Source organism: Schistocerca nitens, chromosome 2, assembly GCF_023898315.1.
Source record: "Schistocerca nitens isolate TAMUIC-IGC-003100 chromosome 2, iqSchNite1.1, whole genome shotgun sequence".
NCBI classification, from domain to species: Eukaryota; Metazoa; Arthropoda; class Insecta; order Orthoptera; family Acrididae; genus Schistocerca; species Schistocerca nitens.
Window position 1 is genome coordinate 852,796,398 of NC_064615.1, and position 20,261 is coordinate 852,816,658.

The 20,261-nt window shown below is 41.9% G+C and overlaps 1 protein-coding gene across 1 annotated transcript in view; it reads left to right on the forward strand.

The window, feature by feature from the left end:
- The window catches only part of LOC126235388 (uncharacterized), a 221,999-nt gene extending 221,743 nt beyond the window's left edge, over positions 1 to 256 (forward strand). The window contains exon 4 of the mRNA XM_049944110.1: positions 139 to 256. Within this exon, the coding sequence (XP_049800067.1) occupies positions 139 to 256 (118 nt within the window). The remainder of the gene's footprint in view (positions 1 to 138) is intronic.
- The last annotated feature ends 20,005 nt before the right edge of the window (positions 257 to 20,261 follow it).

Genomic DNA, 20,261 nt, shown 5'->3' on the forward strand with positions numbered 1-20,261 from the left:
CGATTCAATAATGTTCATTTGTTAAAAGTTAATATTACGTATTTAAAACGAAACTATAACTTTCAACCTTGTACTAGAATTATGAAGTAAGCAATACTGTAATAAAATACGTGGAATTTACTTATTTTTGTTTTTCAGGTTACCAATGGACTTGCCTAAAGCAGAAATTCCTCAGGCAGAATTGCCGAAGGCAGAAGTCCCCAATGGTTTCGCCGAAATTCCTAATGCAAGGTACGTACTTGCAAGAAGCTGGTGACGCTGAAAGAGTCAAATTATTACAAAAACGAGTTAGCATATTCCATTAACTTACCTGTCGATTTGTAATCTTGCATGTATAAAACGTAACTGACTTTCTAATCAATTCATCGAATCTTACTCGTCTAAAGTCTCCCAAAAAAATTTTTCCACGCACGAATTTTTCCTTACGAGTATGGTAAAAGCACACATCAGAACAGAATTTTTCCGCCTATCGGAATAGAACACTATATGTTCTTTATTCGCGAGTGTATAGCAGAAAAATGATTGGAGAATGGCTATTAGTTGATAATAAAAGTGTTAGGCCACTTGCAATAAAATCACCTCCGCAATCCCAATTGAAAAATGTTATTAATTTTTCCAGCATTGACATCAAGATGTATTAATTCCAATCACAGTGCCCCATATAGGGTAACATGTAAAACTGATCACTCATTAATTACTGAAGTTTCTAATTATTTGTAAAGTTTTATCGCCACCCATTGAGGATACGTATCAAGAAGAGGTAAGCAACATATTAATTTCTTTCACGTACATTCCATGAAACAACCGTGACGGGAAAACGAGAGAAACTCGAACTCACATGGAGGTTTATCGATAGTCGTGCTTTCCATTCGCTTTGCTCAAACGGAAAGGATACGTCGGGAAATTCCAATGGTATCCGCTGTATCCTCCACCTCCCAGTGCATAGACGTATATGGAACTGTAGGAGAGTACAGATTTTGAACATGATCGTTGAAAGACATCTGTTGATCTGTAGACTGGTTAAAATAAATTTTGAATATAGGTCCGTTGCAAAATAATCTAGTGTGCCGTGAAGCTGAGAAGGCTGACATTTTATATGAAGTCTTTAAAGAAGGAGCACTGCTTCAATGGGAGAAGGACGGACCTGTGGCACTAGTCATATGAAGTGAACCTTATATCTCCCAGAGTCCAGTGTACGGAACAGTTCGCCACCTTATTCCATGTCCCGTGATGAGCACGGAGCCTCTTTGTTCCACATGAAAAAACAACGTCAGAGCAAAGACATATACATATGGATTGTGTGCTGATTACTATTTGAGAAACTGCCGAAATATGCACTTTGGATTTTGGCGTAAAAGAGTATCAGATCATACACTGCTATTCCATGGGAAGTGCAGAGGCCCGACAAGAACGTGCTGGGAATTCGCCACACTCTGAAAGCGTTTATCTGAGATTGAAAATATTTGGACGTTTTGGCACGCCATCTATACATTCGGACATGTAGAGACAGATTGACGTCTGCTTTAACTAAAATTCACCAGGGAGCGTCGGGGTGTTATTTCACTGCTAAGCTCTTGTCAGTTGATCACATGTAAAAGTCCATGCTGCAGTATAAAGAAAAAGTCAGCCGGCCCTTGATTGAACATCATTGCTAAGACAATCATCAGGTGCTATCCATATGTTTCTTGTTCGACCTCCTCCTAATTCGAATAAGGTACACACAAAGCGATCAAGAGCAGCCATATACAAGGGTTGGATCTTAAATAGTGGCAACTACGAGGGTTGGAACTTTAATAGTGGCAACTATTTATTAACACCTCGTACAAAATAGATACGTGTTTCAAAGTTTTACTGACCTTCAAAGTAGTCACCAGCATTGTGTATAACCCGTTGCCAGCGATGTGGAAGTCGTAGGATACTCTTAGCAGTGCCAGTTGTGTTTACAGTTCTAGCGGCGCGGTCTATTGCCCGCTTCTAGTTCACAGAGGTGATAGTTTTTGGTTATAAACTAAATGACAACAGTTTTGCTGTCATCCTACCCAGTGAATACTAAGCACCGGATCTGGCCCTCTGTGACTTTTTTCTGTTCTGCAAAATCTAAGGGGAAGCGTTTTTGGGGCTACAAAAACTGAAACAAAAATCACAGCAGACGCTATACAGCTCAACTTCAGGCTACTTTAAAATCTGTTTGCATGAATGAGTGCAACTCTGGGACAAATGCAGTACGGCCGATTGACACTATTCTGAAGCTGATGCAATTATTTATATGGTCTGTTTAGATTACGTTAGATGTACCTTTCGTTTCAATTGATCTATAGCGAGGAGAGCCTCCAGGATGTAGAAACTATCAGAAGAACAAGACTGCACAATAAATATTTACAATAGAAAACAAATACGAGTATACTAATGTACCTTCCACAGATCCCAAGTGGAATGAATGATCGTCATGGATGTGGAATGAGTCAGAAAAATTTCGAACAAATTTTCAGTTATGAGGTAATAAACACTGAATAGAGGAACCATTTTACAACACTTATTTACAATGATCGTATTAATGCACTGAATTTATACAGGAGTCAGATTGTGCTAATATTCGAATTAGATTATATTACTGGGAACACAGAAACACATACCAGTTGTTTCTACTAAGAAATTCATCAATGAATTAGAAGGCGTTGGCCACAATAAATCCTTTAAGCTTCCTGTGAAATACAAAATCTGTAATTGACCAACTCTAGTTGCTTTGGGTTGTCCCCTTCTACAAACTAATAATACCAACTTTCAAGAAGACATTATGTTTGAGCTGACACTTGATGGTTGGAGAGACAACATTACAGTTACAGATAGTCTGCCTATACCAGTCGTTGGCCACTGGTGCATAGTATATATGGATGGTGATATCCCCTTCCGCGTCAAGGTCTGGAGATGATGCACTGAAGCGGCGAACCTGGTAGCTACACAAAAATTACAACGTAAGGGCGGCTATAGGCGTTTCATTTTCTTACGATAGTGAACGGCCGTTGTCCTCCAGACCTCCTGGCACAAGGATGGACATACAAAAACTTTATGTTTCAGACGTGTTAATAGAGTGCTGTGTGAGTAAGGTGGAAGTGGCCCGCCCGGCTAGCCGCGCGGTCTAACGCCCTGCTTCCCGAGTGAGAAGGCGTGCTGCTCCCCGGCACGAATCCGCCCAACGGATTAGTTCAAATGGCTGTGAGCACTATGGGACTTAACATCTATGGTCATCAGTCCCCTAGAACTTAGAACTACTTAAACCTAACTAACCTAAGGACATCACACAACACCCAGTCATCACGAGGCAGAGAAAATCCCTGACCCCGCTGGGAATCGAACACGGGAACCCGGGCGTGGGAAGCGAGAACGCTACCGCACGACCACGAGCTGCGGACCCAACGGATTAGTGTCTAGGTCCGGTGCGCCAGCCGGCCCGTGGATGGTTTTTAGGCGGTTTTCCTCGGCGAATGCGGGCTGGTTCCCCTTATTCCGCCTCAGTTACAATATGTCAGAGATTGCTGCGCAAACACTGTCTCCACGTACGCGTACATCACAATTACTTTACCACGCAGACTTTTGAGACTACACACGTCTGGTATGAGAGTTTCCGGGGGAGTGACGGAGGAGGGGGGAGGGGGGTGTCTCCACTGGGGCCCGAACCGCGCAATAACCCTGGGTTCGGTGTGGGGCGGCGGTGGGGTGGGTGGACTGCTGTGGCCTGTTGTGGGGTTGTGAAATACTGAGGGCTACGGCGGGGACGAAGCCTCTCCTTCGTTTCTAGGTCCACGGTAGAACATACAATACAGAAGGTGGGAATGCATGAGTGTCGTTTTTTAGGTTTCATCCTTACTGTGAATAATAATTTTAGCTTTTTTATCCATATTCGTTCCTTCTAAAATGCATCATGGCACTGATATCCTCGCCATTAAGTGCCCATAAAGTCAAATCACGCCTGTGCGCGCACACACACACACACACACACACACACACACACACACACACACACACACAAGACGTTTAGCACACACAAGACGTTTACACTTTTCACGTAAATCAGGGCGGATAAATACGATAACTCAGTGGCGGTAACCTTTAAATATCTCGTTCATGTATACTGTTAACTTACAAATACAGAAATGAATTTTTAAAAGTTTCTCCTTACGAATCTATCATCCTAACGAATAGCGATTTTGGCCGGTTATGTAACCACGAGATATATCTGTTATATTCGTGTACCTCGAACACGTATGGCAAACTTAACGCGATGCACAGCATGTGAAGTGTAGATGACAGTATGAACGAAGTGATAGTATTTTCAATGCAGTAAATTTTACGTTACTGCATATCATACTGGAATAGAACGACATTGTGACGATATAACTTGTATCTCTTAGATATCAACATTCACCCACTGTAAATGGAAACAAATGAGGACTGTAGAATAAAAAACTAACGTCTTCACCTCCTTCCCCACTCTCCAGCAGCTTACCTCCACTTCATCCTTTCGTTGATCGTGCAGTGCATTAGAATCGACAGCGTCACAACCAATGATCTACAACTCGATGTGCAACAAAGCGTCTGTTGCATTATGACGCAACTATGCTCTAATTTCTGAAGAGGGTAATAGCGTGCCGAGGCAGTCACGTCCATCGAGAGTCCCAGCCCGTGGCAGCTGTTTGATTTCCCAGGGGCTGCACCTTCATTATAACCCCTCACCTCAATGGCTCTTCTCTAGATGACTACACATGGTTCCTCGGAATACATAGCAGCTACATGTCGGCGCATCTTACCGAGAAGCTACATAACATTTTTTGGTTCATTAGCCTCAAACGTATCCATCAATAACAGTAACAGTAACATCAGAAGCTAACTGCCCTTTTGTTGATTCCATTTTTTTGCACTCAGATATCGTCCGTTATTGACCCGTCTGAAGTACTACGTAGTTACCCAGGCTACTCGTGGGCACAGGAATTTGTAACTGCTTGACGAATCTTCATAATATAATATCAGTTAATTGTGACATAGACAAACATTTAATTTTTCATTTAATACCACTGTGTAACTGCCAAACACCGGTATTTTCTGCAGACCTGCCAGCATGCTGAGTTGCTAGGCGTTTTGTATGCCAAATAGTCGAAACACATAAGCGTGTGATGTGTGTCTGACTAAAGCGTACCAAACGTTTTCGATGCAAGCCGCTACTTTATTTGCGTCGAATGAAGAAAAAAAAGCACTTGGTGGTCCCGGTATGGAGATACACATGTACGCGTTTATGCGTTATGACCTCAAGGCTTCTCCATTACATAGCAACATGTGATGAGGGTGATCTTATTCGAAACTGTGTTTGAGGGCGGATACGACATTAATTGCTGAACTTTAGGGACTTAGCAATTTCTAATGAGAGCATTCGCTGTTTGTAACAGCATGGATAGTTAACGATTTATTGTAAAGGAAGGAAGCTTATAGGAAATACAGCAAATGTCTCAGTTGAATATGTGTCGGAGAGGTGTGTGTTGCAGCTTCTTCGGATTTATTTCCTTTTCATTTATTTGAAGTTATTTGGCGGTCTTATAGTAAATTCTATCTGGATGGTAGTACGGAGACTTTAACCCCTTCTCTCAAATATATGTTTGTGTCTTAACCATTGCACCACCTCTCTCGGTAATAACAAACTAACTACAACGTGCAATATGTCTACAATTCGCTTAGTATGATATTTCAGTCACATAATCAATTTTCTCACAAAGTGCCCTACAGACCTTTCCTAATGACCTAGATGACGGTGAGACAGCATCATTGTTTATTCTTTCCTTCCTTTCCTCATCCTAACACTGCTGGTTACTTCATTGCAGTCTGAGAAGACAATGCTCCAGTATCATGTGTACCATGTACTTTGTAGGTTCAAAGAAAACTTGAGCCTAATTTCACAAACGTACACCGCTCGTACAATTATAGTTGCTGGTGACTTCAATTTATCCTCGATATGTTGGCGAAAATACATGTTCAAATCCGGAGGTACGCATAAAACATCATCTGAAATTGTACTAAATGCATTCCCTGAAAATTATTTCGGGCAGTTAGTTCATGAGCCTACTCGAATAGTAAATGGTTGTGAAACCGTACGTTACCCCTTAGCAGCAAATAATCCTGAGCTAATAACGAGCATCAAAATAGACACCGGCATTAGTGAACACAGGGATGTCGTAGCGAGACTGAATATCGTAATTGCCAAATCCACCAAAAATAAACGAAAATATATCTTTCCAAAAAAGCAGATAAAAATTTGCTTGACGACTTCCTGGGAGTTAATTTCCACCCCTTCCAAATTAAGAATGTAAGTGTAGACCAGATGTGGCTTGAATTCAATAGTGATAGTATTGACAGCAGTTGAGAGATTAATACCAAATAAATTGACAAACGACAGAGCTGATCTTCCATGTCACACAAAACAAATCACAAAACACTGATGCAGAAACTATGAAAAAAGTATGCCAAATTCAGATGAACGCAAAACCCTCATGATTGTCGATCTTTTATAGAAGGTCGAAACTTAGCGCGAACTGCAGTGCCAGATGCTTATAATAGTTTCCACAACGAAACTTTGCCTCGAAACCTGTTATAAAATCTAAAGAGATTCTGGTCGCATGTAAACTATGCTAGCGGCAAGACACAGTCAGTGCCTTCTGTACACGATAGCAATAGAAATACTGTCGATGACAATGCTGCTAAAGCGGAGTTGCAAAACACAGCCTTCAAGAAGCTCCTTCACTAAAGAAGACGAAGTAAATATTCCAGAATTAGAATCAAGAACAGCTGCAACATGAGTAACTTAGAAGTACATATCCTCCGAGTAGTGAAGCAAGTTAAATCGCTTAATAAAAGCAAGTCTTCCTGTCTAGATTGTATACCAGTTAGGTTCCTTTAACAGCATGCTGATGCAATAGCTCCATACTTAACACTTATATATAACCTCTCGCTCGCCCAAAGACTGTAAAATTGCACAGCTCACACCAGTATCAAGAAAGGCAGTAAAAGCAATACACTAAATTACAGGCCCATATCATTAACATCTATATGCAGCAGGATTTTGGATATACACTCCTGGAAATGGAAAAAAGAACACATTGACACCGGTGTGTCAGACCCACCATACTTGCTCCGGACACTGCGAGAGGGCTGTACAAGCAATGATCACACGCACGGCACAGCGGACACACCAGGAACCGCGGTGTTGGCCGTCGAATGGTGCTAGCTGCACAGCATTTGTGCACCGCCGCCGTCAGTGTCAGCCAGTTTGCCGTGGCATACGGAGCTCCATCGCAGTCTTTAACACTGGTAGCATGCCGCGACAGCGTGGACGTGAACCGTATGTGCAGTTGACGGACTTTGAGCGAGGGCGTATAGTGGGCATGCGGGAGGCCGGGTGGACGTACCGCCGAATTGCTCAACACGTGGGGCGTGAGGTCTCCACAGTACATCGATGTTGTCGCCAGTGGTCGGCGGAAGGTGCACGTGCCCGTCGACCTAGGACCGGACCGCAGCGACGCACGGATGCACGCCAAGACCGTAGGATCCTACGCAGTGCCGTAGGGGACCGCACCGCCACTTCCCAGCAAATTAGGGACACTGTTGCTCCTGGAGTATCGGCGAGGACCATTCGCAACCGTCTCCATGAAGCTGGGCTACGGTCCCGCACACCGTTAGGCCGTCTTCCGCTCACGCCCCAACATCGTGCAGCCCGCCTCCAGTGGTGTCGCGACAGGCGTGAATGGAGGGACGAATGGAGACGTGTCGTCTTCAGCGATGAGAGTCGCTTCTGCCTTGGTGCCAATGATGGTCGTATGCGTGTTTGGCGCCGTGCAGGTGAGCGCCACAATCAGGACTGCACACGACCGAGGCACACAGGGCCAACACCCGGCATCATGGTGTGGGGAGCGATCTCCTACACTGGCCGTACACCACTGGTGATCGTCAAGGGGACACTGAATAGTGCACGGTACATCCAAACCGTCATCGAACCCATCGTTCTACCATTCCTAGACCGGCAAGGGAACTTGCTGTTCCAACAGGACAATGCACGTCCGCATGTATCCCGTGCCAGCCAACGTGCTCTAGAAGGTGTAAGTCAACTACCCTGGCCAGCAAGATCTCCGGATCTGTCCCCCATTGAGCATGTTTGGGACTGGATGAAGCGTCGTCTCACGCGGTCTGCACGTCCAGCACGAACGCTGGTCCAACTGAGGCGCCAGGTGGAAATGGCATGGCAAGCCGTTCCACAGGACTACATCCAGCATCTCTACGATCGTCTCCATGGGAGAATAGCAGCCTGCATTGCTGCGAAAGGTCGATATAGACTGTACTAGTGCCGACATTGTGCATGCTCTGTTGCCTGTGTCTATGTGCCTGTTGTTCTGTCAGTGTGATCATGTGATGTATCTGACCCCAGGAATGTGTCAATAAAGTTTCCCCTTCCTGGGACAATGAATTCACGGTGTTCTTATTTCAATTTCCAGGAGTGTATATTGTGTTCGAACATTATGAATTACCTCGAAGACAAAGGCCTATTGGCACATACTCAACACGGATTTAGAAAGCATGGTTCTTGTACGAGTAAAACACAACTAGCTCTTTACTCACACGAAGTGTTGAGTGCTCTCGGCAAGAGATTCCAAATTGATTCTGTATTTCTAGATTTCCAGAAGGCTTTTGACCCTGTACCTCACACGCGGCTAGTACTGAAATTGCGTGCTTATGGAATATCGTCTCAGTTATGCGACTTTACTCGTGATTTCCTGTTAGAGTGGTCACAGTTCGTAGTAACTGACGGAAAGTCATCGAGTAAAGCAGAAGTGATTTCGAGCGTTTATAAAATAAATAAAAATAAAATATAGGATATGATAAAATATTAATTATTCTATCTGTATGATGGTGATTGGTTGTAATTGATATTTGCTTATCTGGAACGTGGACGTTTAATTATTCGGTATCAGACGCTTGACAATGGCTATTTGGAAAAGGCAATGTTACTCGTAGTTGACCGTGAAATAAAACTGAAATAATCGGACTTCGTAATTAAATCGTTTCCAAAGACTGCTGCGGTAGGTACGGACACATGATCTAATCTCAATATTACAATGATTTGCCAGCCATGCCAATACGTCGTACAGAGGTGATTGTCTACTAAACATAAAAAAGTTACACAGTTAGTTAAATCAGATATATTCAATGAAATAGCCTACAGTTCATAATCCTACTTACTTTTATAAATATAAATTCATTACAGAATCGAGTGCCTAGTGTGGTTGCAACTCGCAGTATTCTTCTATAACATGAAAATATGGCGGTGTGCCAGACAATAAAATACGTGCTTCTCGCACCACTTATACCTGAGCTCTCTCTTCTTGAACAGACATAAGAGTAACGTAATTATTCTTTTGTCTTTATCAGCGACACAGCGCTGCAGTTGTGTGCCATAGGCTTTATTTATTGGTCACTGATTATTTATTTAATTAATATTTCGCGTTTCCGCGGAAACTCACGCTCGGCATGCAAATGTGCCTTTATATTGCCCCCTGAATTGCGAGGCGAAAGGACACACCTGCAGGCGAGCAATTCACCTAAAGGCACAAGAAAATCTAAGTTATCTACAACTATTCACATGACTTACATTACACACATTATACACATTATATACAAAATTTGAATGACGCGGGTGCGCCGTAAAAGTTCTTATGTTGGCAGATAGAGTGCGCGCATGCGCAGAAGCGTCTGTGTGACTCCGGCAGTGCCGTTATATCATACAGTTAGATCACGCGGCACAGTATTGCAGTTCATATTGTTCGTGTGCGCGCGTATCTTAGTCGTTGCACAAAGAAAATATTCAACCAAGATTACATATGAAGACTACATTCTGTAACAGGTAACTTAGTTTTAAATTTACAATATTTGTTATATCACAATACAACTTAGATTGTTGAATGTTCTTAGTTACATAGTATTGTTTTGAAATACTTCAAAGAAAAATGTCCGTATGTTTCAGGTGCGTCGACCTATACACATCGTGTCGTTATTACAGTTCATATTCATCTGCTGCACAATAATTTTTTCACAGGTTAGTGTCGTCGTGATAAAGTTTTTTTTTTTTTTTTTTTTTTTTTATCACAGTAACATCGCTGTATAACAACGTGATTAATACATAAGCGTGTCCATTTCCATTTCCATTATAGTCGTTGTGATGCAGTTCGTTGTGACAAAAAAGCATTGTTTATTACAGATCTGACGTGACCCGTTAGTAATTGGTCCACGTGCAGTTCGTTTTTTTTTTTTACATTCCGTGGAAGCTTGGTTGCAGAACCTCGGACGGCACATAGCTGGCGTCGATCCTTGGACAGTCCAGGTAAGAGTGTCCGTCACATTTCGAGAACATTTCATTCCCAGAAGTTCCAGCCAAAATTCTTCCACCCGTCGTGTTGTTTTCTGGACAGGCACTTTGTGTCCGTTTAATCCAGTTAACATCTTGAAGTTAGGTACTGTAGTATTGTCACTAGACGATGCACGAATTATGCACTTCACATTTTCAGTTTTTTGCTGAATATAGCTCACCTAAATGTTCGTAGTTATTAATCAAAGAAATGGTTCATCGCGTTTACATAGGTACGATGCATAATGAATGGCATTTAACCGTTTCTTTCACATAGGTTTCTGCGTAGTTGCAGAGTTAGTAATGTTCATTAATGTCCGTGAACAATGGTTCACTATGCAATGTCTTTTTGGCACTCGTTTTGTTCAAAATTTTTTACATAGTAACAGTTACATTATACATCATTGAAAGAGAGAAAAAAAATATAAGTAATCATACATACACACGTCACATATTCTCTTAGCATAAACATAATACAGTTGCACATAAACATGTTTACATCATTATTACATAGCTATGGGTTATTACATTGTGTCACATTTGATTACATGAATTGCAGATAATTACGTCCTCTTTATCAGTTTTGCTGGGATTTTATCGATGTTTATTTTGTGATGTCATCTGAAATTAAGATAGGTTACATCTACATCTACATCTACATCTATACTCCGCGAGCCACCTTACGGTGTGTGGCGGAGGGTACTTATTGTACCACTATCTGATCCCCCCTTCCCTGTTCCATTCACGAATTGTGCGTGGGAAGAACGACTGCTTGTAAGTCTCCGTATTTGCTCTAATTTCTCGGATCTTTTCGTTGTGATCATTACGCGAGATATATGTGGGCGGTAGTAATATGTTGCCCATCTCTTCCCGGAATGTGCTCTCTCGTAATTTCGATAATAAACCTCTCCGTATTGCGTAACGCCTTTCTTGAAGTGTCTGCCACTGGAGCTTGTTCAGCATCTCCGTAACGCTCTCGCGCTGACTAAATGTCCCCATGACGAATCGCGCTGCTTTTCGCTGGATCATGTCTATCTCTTCTATTAATCCAACCTGGTAAGGGTCCCATACTGATGAGCAATACTCAAGAATCGGACGAACAAGCGTTTTGTAAGCTACTTCTTTCGTCGATGAGTCACATTTTCTTAGAATTCTTCCTATGAATCTCAACCTGGCGCCTGCTTTTCCCACTATTTGTTTTATGTGATCATTCCACTTCAGATCGCTCCGGATAGTAACTCCTAAGTATTTTACGGTCGTTACCGCTTCCAATGATTTACCACCTATGGCATAATCGTACTGGAATGGATTTCTGCCCCTATGTATGCGCATTATATTACATTTATCTACATTTAGGGAAAGCTGCCAGCTGTCGCACCATTCATTAATCCTCTGCAGGTCTTCCTGGAGTACGTACGAGTCTTCTGATGTTGCTACTTTCTTGTAGACAACCGTGTCATCTGCAAATAGCCTCACGGAGCTACCGATGTTGTCAACTAAGTCATTTATGTATATTGTAAACAATAAAGGTCCTATCACGCTTCCTTGCGGTACTCCCGAAATTACCTCTACATCTGCAGATTTTGAACCGTTAAGAATGACATGTTGTGTTCTTTCTTCTAGGAAATCCTGAATCCAATCACAAACCTGGTCCGATATTCCGTAAGCACGTATTTTTTTCACTAAACGTAAGTGCGGAACCGTATCAAATGCCTTCCTGAAGTCCAGGAATACGGCATCAATCTGCTCGCCAGTGTCTACGGCACTGTGAATTTCTTGGGCAAATAGGGCGAGCTGGGTTTCACATGATCTCTGTTTGCGGAATCCATGTTGGTTATGATGAAGGAGATTTGTATTATCTAAGAACGTCATAATACGAGAACACAAAACATGTTCCATTATTCTACAACAGATTGACGTAAGTGAAATAGGCCTATAATTATTCGCATCTGATTTATGACCCTTCTTGAAAATGGGAACGACCTGTGCTTTCTTCCAGTCGCTAGGTACTTTACGTTCTTCCAGAGATCTACGATAAATTGCTGATAGAAAGGGGGCAAGTTCTTTAGCATAATCACTGTAGAATCTTAAGGGTATCTCGTCTGGTCCGGATGCTTTTCCGCTACTAAGTGATAGCAGTTGTTTTTCAATTCCGATATCGTTTATTTCAATATTTTCCATTTTGGCGTCCGTGCGACGGCTGAAGTCAGGGACCGTGTTACGATTTTCCGCAGTGAAACAGTTTCGGAACACTGAATTCAGTATTTCTGCCTTTCTTCGGTCGTCCTCTGTTTCGGCACCATCGTGGTCAACGAGTGACTGAATAGGGAATTTAGATCCGCTTACCGATTTTACATATGACCAAAACTTTTTAGGGTTCTTGTTTAGATTGTTTGCCAATGTTTTATGTTCGAATTCGTTGAATGCTTCTCTCATTGCTCTCTTTACGCTCTTTTTCGCTTCGTTCAGCTTTTCCTTATCAGCTATGATTCGACTACTCTTAAACCTATGGTGAAGCTTTCTTTGTTTCCGTAGTACCTTTCGTACATGATTGTTATACCACGGTGGATCTTTCCCCTCGCTTTGGACCTTAGTCGGTACGAACTTATCTAAGGCGTACTGGACGATGTTTCTGAATTTTTTCCATTTTTGTTCCACATCCTCTTCCTCAGAAATGAACGTTTGATGGTGGTCACTCAGATATTCTGAGATTTGTGCCCTATCACTCTTGTTAAGCAAATATATTTTCCTTCCTTTCTTGGCATTTCTTATTACACTTGTAGTCATTGATGCAACCACTGACTTATGATCACTGATACCCTCTTCTACATTCACGGAGTCGAAAAGTTCCGGTCTATTTGTTGCTATGAGGTCTAAAACGTTAGCTTCACGAGTTGGTTCTCTAACTATCTGCTCGAAGTAATTCTCGGACAAGGCAGTCAGGATAATGTCACAAGAGTCTCTGTCCCTGGCTCCAGTTCTGATTGTGTGACTATCCCATTCTATACCTGGTAGATTGAAGTCTCCCCCTATTACAATAGTATGATCACGAAACTTCTTCACGACGTTCTGCAGGTTCTCTCTGAGGCGCTCAACTACTACGGTTGCTGATGCAGGTGGCCTATAGAAGCATCCGACTATCATATCTGACCCACCTTTGATACTTAACTTAACCCAGATTATTTCACATTCGCATTCGCTAATAACTTCACTGGATATTATTGAATTCTTTACTGCTATAAATACTCCTCCACCATTGGCGTTTATCCTATCCTTGCGGTATATATTCCATTCTGTGTCTAGGATTTCGTTACTGTTCACTTCCGGTTTTAACCAACTTTCCGTTCCTAATACTATATGCGCACTATTTCCTTCAATAAGAGATACTAATTCAGGAACCTTGCCCTGGATACTCCTGCAGTTTACCAATATTACGTTAACTTTTCCTGTTTTTGGTCTCTGAGGACGGACGTTCTTTATCAACGATGATAATGTTCTCTCTGGTAAGCCGTCAGGTATTTTATCGTTTCGCCCAAGGGGGGGTCCCTCTAACCTAAAAAACCCCCGTGTGCACGCCACACGTACTCTGCTACCCTAGTAGCTGCTTCCGGTGTGTAGTGCACGCCTGACCTGTCTAGGGGGGCCCTACAGTTCTCCACCCAATAACGGAGGTCGATGAATTTGCAACCATTATAGTCGCAGAGTCGTCTGAGCCTCTGGTTTAGACCCTCCACACGGCTCCAAACCAGAGGACCGCGATCGACTCTGGGCACTATGCTGCAGATATTAAGCTCAGCTTGCACTCCGCGTGCGATGCTGGTTGTCTTCACCAAATCAGCCAGCCGCCGGAAGGAACCAAGGATGGCCTCAGAACCCAAGCGGCAGGCGTCATTCGTTCCGACATGTGCTACTATCTGCAGCCGGTCACACCCAGTGCGTTCAATAGCTGCCGGAAGGGCCTCCTCCACATTACGGACGAGACCCCCCGGCAAGCACACCGAGTGCACACTGGCATTCTTCCCCGACCTACCCGCTATTTTCCTGAGGGGCTCCATAACCCGCCTAACGTTGGAGCTCCCTATAACTAATAGGCCCGCCCTCTGTGACTGTCGGGACCTTGCCGGAGAATCGGCCACTGGCCCAACAGGCGAGGCATCCTGTGGTGGCTCGGAAACGATGTCATCACCACTAGGAAGCACCCCGTACCTGTTGGAAAGGGGTAAGGCAGCCGCCACGCGGCCAGATCCCACCTTCGCCTTTCGGCCAGGCACGCGCGAGCCCACCACTGTCCGCCATTCACCCTGGAGTGATGGCTGACCGGTAAGATGCTCACTGCCGGAAGACGCAGCGACATCAGGGGTTCCATGTGATTCCAAGGCCACCGAAGTAGGCATAGGTCTCACCACAGTTGCCCCAACGCCACTACGAGCCGACGCCTGCGCCTCGAGCTCGATGAGCCTAACAGACAAAGCCTCCACCTGCCCCCGAAGAGTGGCCAATTCTCCTTGCGTCCGCTCACAACAACCACAGTCCCTACACATGACTATGTTTACCCTACTCTATACGGTGACAAATTCCCAAGATAATCTTCTGATGAGCTACTCTGATAATCAAGAAACACTCACTGAAATACGAGACGCGAAAACTACGCTAGGTTTTCCCAGAAAAACTATTTAAAAGCTAAGCGCAGCAAATAAGTACAAAAACACTGTTATTGAAATAAAAGGTTCTACCTAGTAAGCACTCGAACACGCAAGAAATTACAAAAATAAACTAGTAATTACACAGATAACTGAAAATAAGTCGCTGCTGTTTGTAAAATATGTAAGAAGCAAACGGTGTACTCGCCTTAGTAGTAGCAGGAGCTAGCGATGCGCTCTCGCTGACGGTCTAGACACAACATTCATTACATCAGTAGGCAAGACCAGGCATTTTGACTACTCAATAAATATTCAAAATAGTAAGAGAGAAAATGTTTGATTCCTCGCGTTTTGTGCGTGTGTGTATAGTGTCTGTGTGGCCTTGACTACTGATAGATGCTTTTCGTGTTGAGAGATGTGCGTCTAATCTATTTCTCAAAGTAAAAGATCGCTTCACAGATGACGTCTGTCGGTTCGTCAGGTGTCATACCAAGTCAGTGATACCTACAGTCACAAATGTTCCGTGAAAAATTAATATATCATTCACTGCTACGTAAACATAAATTTTATTTTAATATTCCGTCTTCCAGGTGGTGGCGCGCGCTGAAAGAAGAGTTCTTCTGCCTTCAACTGCGTCACTGGAACCGCTGAAATGAAAATTTCTATACTACTTACTATCTGTGTTGTAGCAACAGTGTTTTTTGGAGTTGCTTAGCAATGTTTTGATGGATATGACTCTGACATTATTCCGCATGAAATGCTCTAAGATCTCGGTGTGCGTGTAGCCCAATAATTTTGTTAGTTCTACGATGTTGTAACAAATACGCACCAGGATGCGGTATGTTAACAATTATATAAGGTCCTTCATATAGCAGACGCCACTTAGCGTTGCGTCGTTTGAGTGCTACAGATTTATGATGAGTACGAAGTAGTACAAGCATTCCTACCTCGAATTTTTGTTTTCTTTTTATTATGTTTCTGTGATGTTTGTTTCGTATCTGTGCGTGATGTGTCAGCGTAGTCAAAACTTCTTTTATTTTCTGTTCAGGTGTGATTTCCTTGTCTGACAACTTAGGTAATGGTTCTATCCACTGATCATTCTGTGTGCAATTGAACATGATCTCGTTAGGTGTGTAATTTGTATCGTAAATATTTAAGTTATTGTGTACGTCTTCGAAAAGACTTAGGTAGGACACCCAATTAGTATGTTTTGATGAAATATAGGTCCTCATGAATCGGTTTAATTCTCGGAAAAGTCTCTCAGTCGTGTTACATTGTGGACTAAACTTTGAAATAAATATACTTTTAATGTTACTGTCCTTCAAGAAATTTCTCCATTTGTACCCAGAGTAGTATGCTGCATTATCTGACAGAATTGCTTTTGGTTTTCCCACGTGCGTCAGGTAATCACTTGAGAATCTTCGTATTATAGCACTTGCAGTGGCGGATTTTAAAGCATAAAGTTTTACATGTTTAGAAAATATATCGTAAAAAGCTAAGATATATTTGACGCCTCCAGAACTTTCTGGATGCGGTCCACTGATGTCAGTACACAGAATTTCCAGGGGTTTACTGGGTAAAATAGAATGTAAATCTGTCTTTGTGGATAAATTCTGAGGTTTTGATTTTTGACATATGACACATGTTTTCAGTTCCCTGTAAATTTTTCTTCTCATATTGCTAAAATAACAGTATGTGCTGAGCTTTGCTAAACACTTCTTCGTCCCATAATGACCCCAAACTAAGTGTGTGTGCCAAATTAGATTACGTTCAGACTCTTTGGGAATGCATACACACCAGTTAGTAGCATTTGGATGTCGGCGATAAAATAACACATCATTGTGTAACTTGTAATACTTAGTCAAAGGATGATCGTGTTTTTCTACCAGTAATGTTATTATCTTATACCAGTGAGGATCAGATTTTTGTAATTTAGCCATGTTTCTGCACATATCAATATAATATTGGTGATACTGCTTGTCCTGCATTAAGAGAATCCTGTAGTCATTTATATTTTCTAAGTCACTGTTGGTTTCATTCATACCATACAAGTCTAGACAAAGCGTCGGCAAGGGTGTTGTCCCTACCTTTTATGTACTTAATTTCAAAAGAGTAGTTCTGAAGTGTAACTGCCCATCGTGATAGTCTAGGATGTACAAGTTTACAAGTTAACAAAAATGTCAGGGCCTGGTGGTCGGTATAAATTACTGTATGTTTTCCAAATAAATAATAATTGAATTTCTTGAATGCCCATACTATGGAAAGTGTTTCTAACTCAGTAGTGGAGTATGTACGCTCACATTCAGATAGAGTACGACTCGCAAACCCAATAATTCTTATCTGTTCCTTTTCTTTATTCTTTACAACTTGAAATAAGCAACATCCCAAACCAGTACGTGAAGCGTCACAAGTCATACAAAAATCTAAATTGAAATCTGGATGGCTCAATAAGTTTGCATTCACTAAAGCATGTTTAATTGTATTAAAGTCATTCTGGCACTGTTCCGACCAGATCCAAACTTGATTCTTTCTGAGTAGATTTAGCAGATGTTTACTGTTCAAAAGTGGTTGTGGCAAAAAACGTCTGAAAAATGAACATAGCCCAAGGAATGATTTTAACTGCTTTTTAGTTCGAGGACTAGGAAAGTTTCTGATAGCATCTAATTTACTGGGATCAGGACGTATGCCCTGTGAATTAATGATATGTCCTAAATATTTTATCTCACTGCAACCAAACTTTGATTTTCTAAGATTGGCTGTGACTCCAGCTTGTGCAAATTTTTCTAAAATTCTTTGAAGTGTGTCAACGTGTTCATTCCAAGACTGTGTGGCTATCAGTATATCATCAACATAGTGTGTGACTGTCTCAACTAAATCATCGCCAAGCACGGTATCCAGGGCTGTAATGAATACCCCAGAACTGACATTCAGTCCGAAAGGTAGAACACAAAACTGATAGGTTCGCCCCCCGAACATAAATGCAGTATATTTCCGAGAATCAGGAGTGATACCCACCTGCCAAAATGAATTAGCGAGATCTATAGTGGAAAAATACTTTGCATCTAGAAATTTCTGTAATTGCTCTTCTAAATTTTCGGGTTTTGTGTGAACTGGTAAAATTATTTCATTAATTGCTCGTGCGTCTAACACTAACCTGATGCTTCCATTTGATTTTTTGACAACAAGTAGAGGACTACAGTAAGGTGAGGTGGATGGTTCAATGACCTTCCAGTCTAACATTTGTTTTAATTCTTCCCACACAGCAGGTCGTTGAGATAACGGTACGTTATATGTCTTGTGGTAGAAGATCTTGTGAGGCTTAACTTCAATCTTGTACGCATACGTGTTGATAACACCTATTCGTTTGGCAAAAACTTGTAAATATTTGGATAACACTTCCTGTAGTTTTATACGTTCATGTGCACTGAGAGCTGTAGCTTCATTTATCTTATGATCAAGCAATGTTTTCAAGTCCATTAGCTCTGTGTCAAATGAGTGTGTATGCGTGTCTTGAATGTCATTGTCAAGTACTAACTGAACCTTGTACCCTGTACAGTGTTTGTCATGCTTTAGAGTTCTCCTGTCCAAATCAATAATAATTACACTGCCTCTATCATTTAAAATACATTTACCTTTGGAGAAGTCTATAATGCAGTCCTTCTCGCTCATAATATCTATTCCTAATATGCAATTTGTCACAAGGTTTTGTACAACCAGGAATGGCCATTGTACGGTTCCATTACCTATTTTAATGTTTACAAAAACTTGCTTCGTAACCCTACATGACTTATTACCTAGTGCAGTAGTTATTTTACAGTTTTGGGCAGGAAACTCAGGCACAGGTTCCAATTCACACATCTTTTTATAGAAATTAAAAGACAAAACGCTCACAGCTGCACCTGTATCTAGAATAATAGTAGTTGGAATCCCACCTACTACACCAGTAGTAGATGCTAAAACAATTTCATTTGTGTTTGAACGACATTGTGTACTGTCTTGTAAAAGTTCATCTGATATATTGTTATTGTGGTTGTATCTTATAAATAAAACAGGTAATTTTTGTTTAGAATTATTCGGCATATCATTATTCTGATGCTCAACTGTGGTGTCAAATAACTGATTAACATTGAAGTCGCCCCCCAAGAATTCCTCAGCCACGACCTGGGGCATAGAAGTGACTGTTTCTAGTTTGTTGGATTAGCATTTGTACTAGGTACTGACACAGATTGAGGTTGTGTATCAGGTGTCATTTCTATTATATTCACATTCGGATATTGCCTATTGTGATCTCCAAACTTTTGCGGTTGTTGTTGCTGTTGCGCATTATAACTTACCTGTCGGTCATAAGGTATGCTCCAATTTTGTCCTGGTGGCTGCTGTGGTAAAGCAGTGTTTGAATGAAAGTACTGATCGTTACGAGTCCAGCCTTGACGCTGTCTTGTCTCGTAGTTATTATTATTTCTATTTCTGTTTGTGTTTTTGTTGTTGCCTATGTATCCGTTGTTACCGTTGTAGTTATTACCGCGGTGCCTTTTGTATGGATTGCCGCATGAAGTGTTATTACTGTTGTAACTATTGTTTGTAGTGGAATACGCGTGTTGATTTTGATTTCCGTATTGAGACGGCATGTGAGTTTGCTGTTTTTGCTGTACCGCGTATCCAACTGTGGGCGCGCCAGAATTGAGTTGGCAAGCCTGCATGTTTTGCATTCCACTAGTGTAAACATTGTGGCTGCTGTTTTGCCGCGCGAAGCGCTGATCTTCAAGTAACATGTCAACCGAATCTAAAGCTGTTAAAAAATAATCTGAATCATCATCCGGGATATGTAGGAGTTTTTCTTTAATGTTGAAAGGCAATTTGGCCTTCAACGCACGGAGTATATCGCGTGTTGCGACTGGTTCGTCTAAAAAGTGTCCCATGTTCAAGTATTTTTCAAAATATCTGCGTAAGTTGCCATTTTTACTGTTAAAAGTTTCAGGTTCTAGAATTTGTCTTCTGAGTCGCTCCTGGACGGATTGCGACCAGAATTTGTTCAGAAAAACACGCTCAAACTCACTGTACGTGGTACATACGTCAGCTTGACTGTATGCCCAGACAGCTGCATCGCCTTGGATGTAACCGACAATATATGAAATCCTTTTCCGGTCACTCCAAGTGCGTGGAAATGCGTTACTAAAAGATTTAAG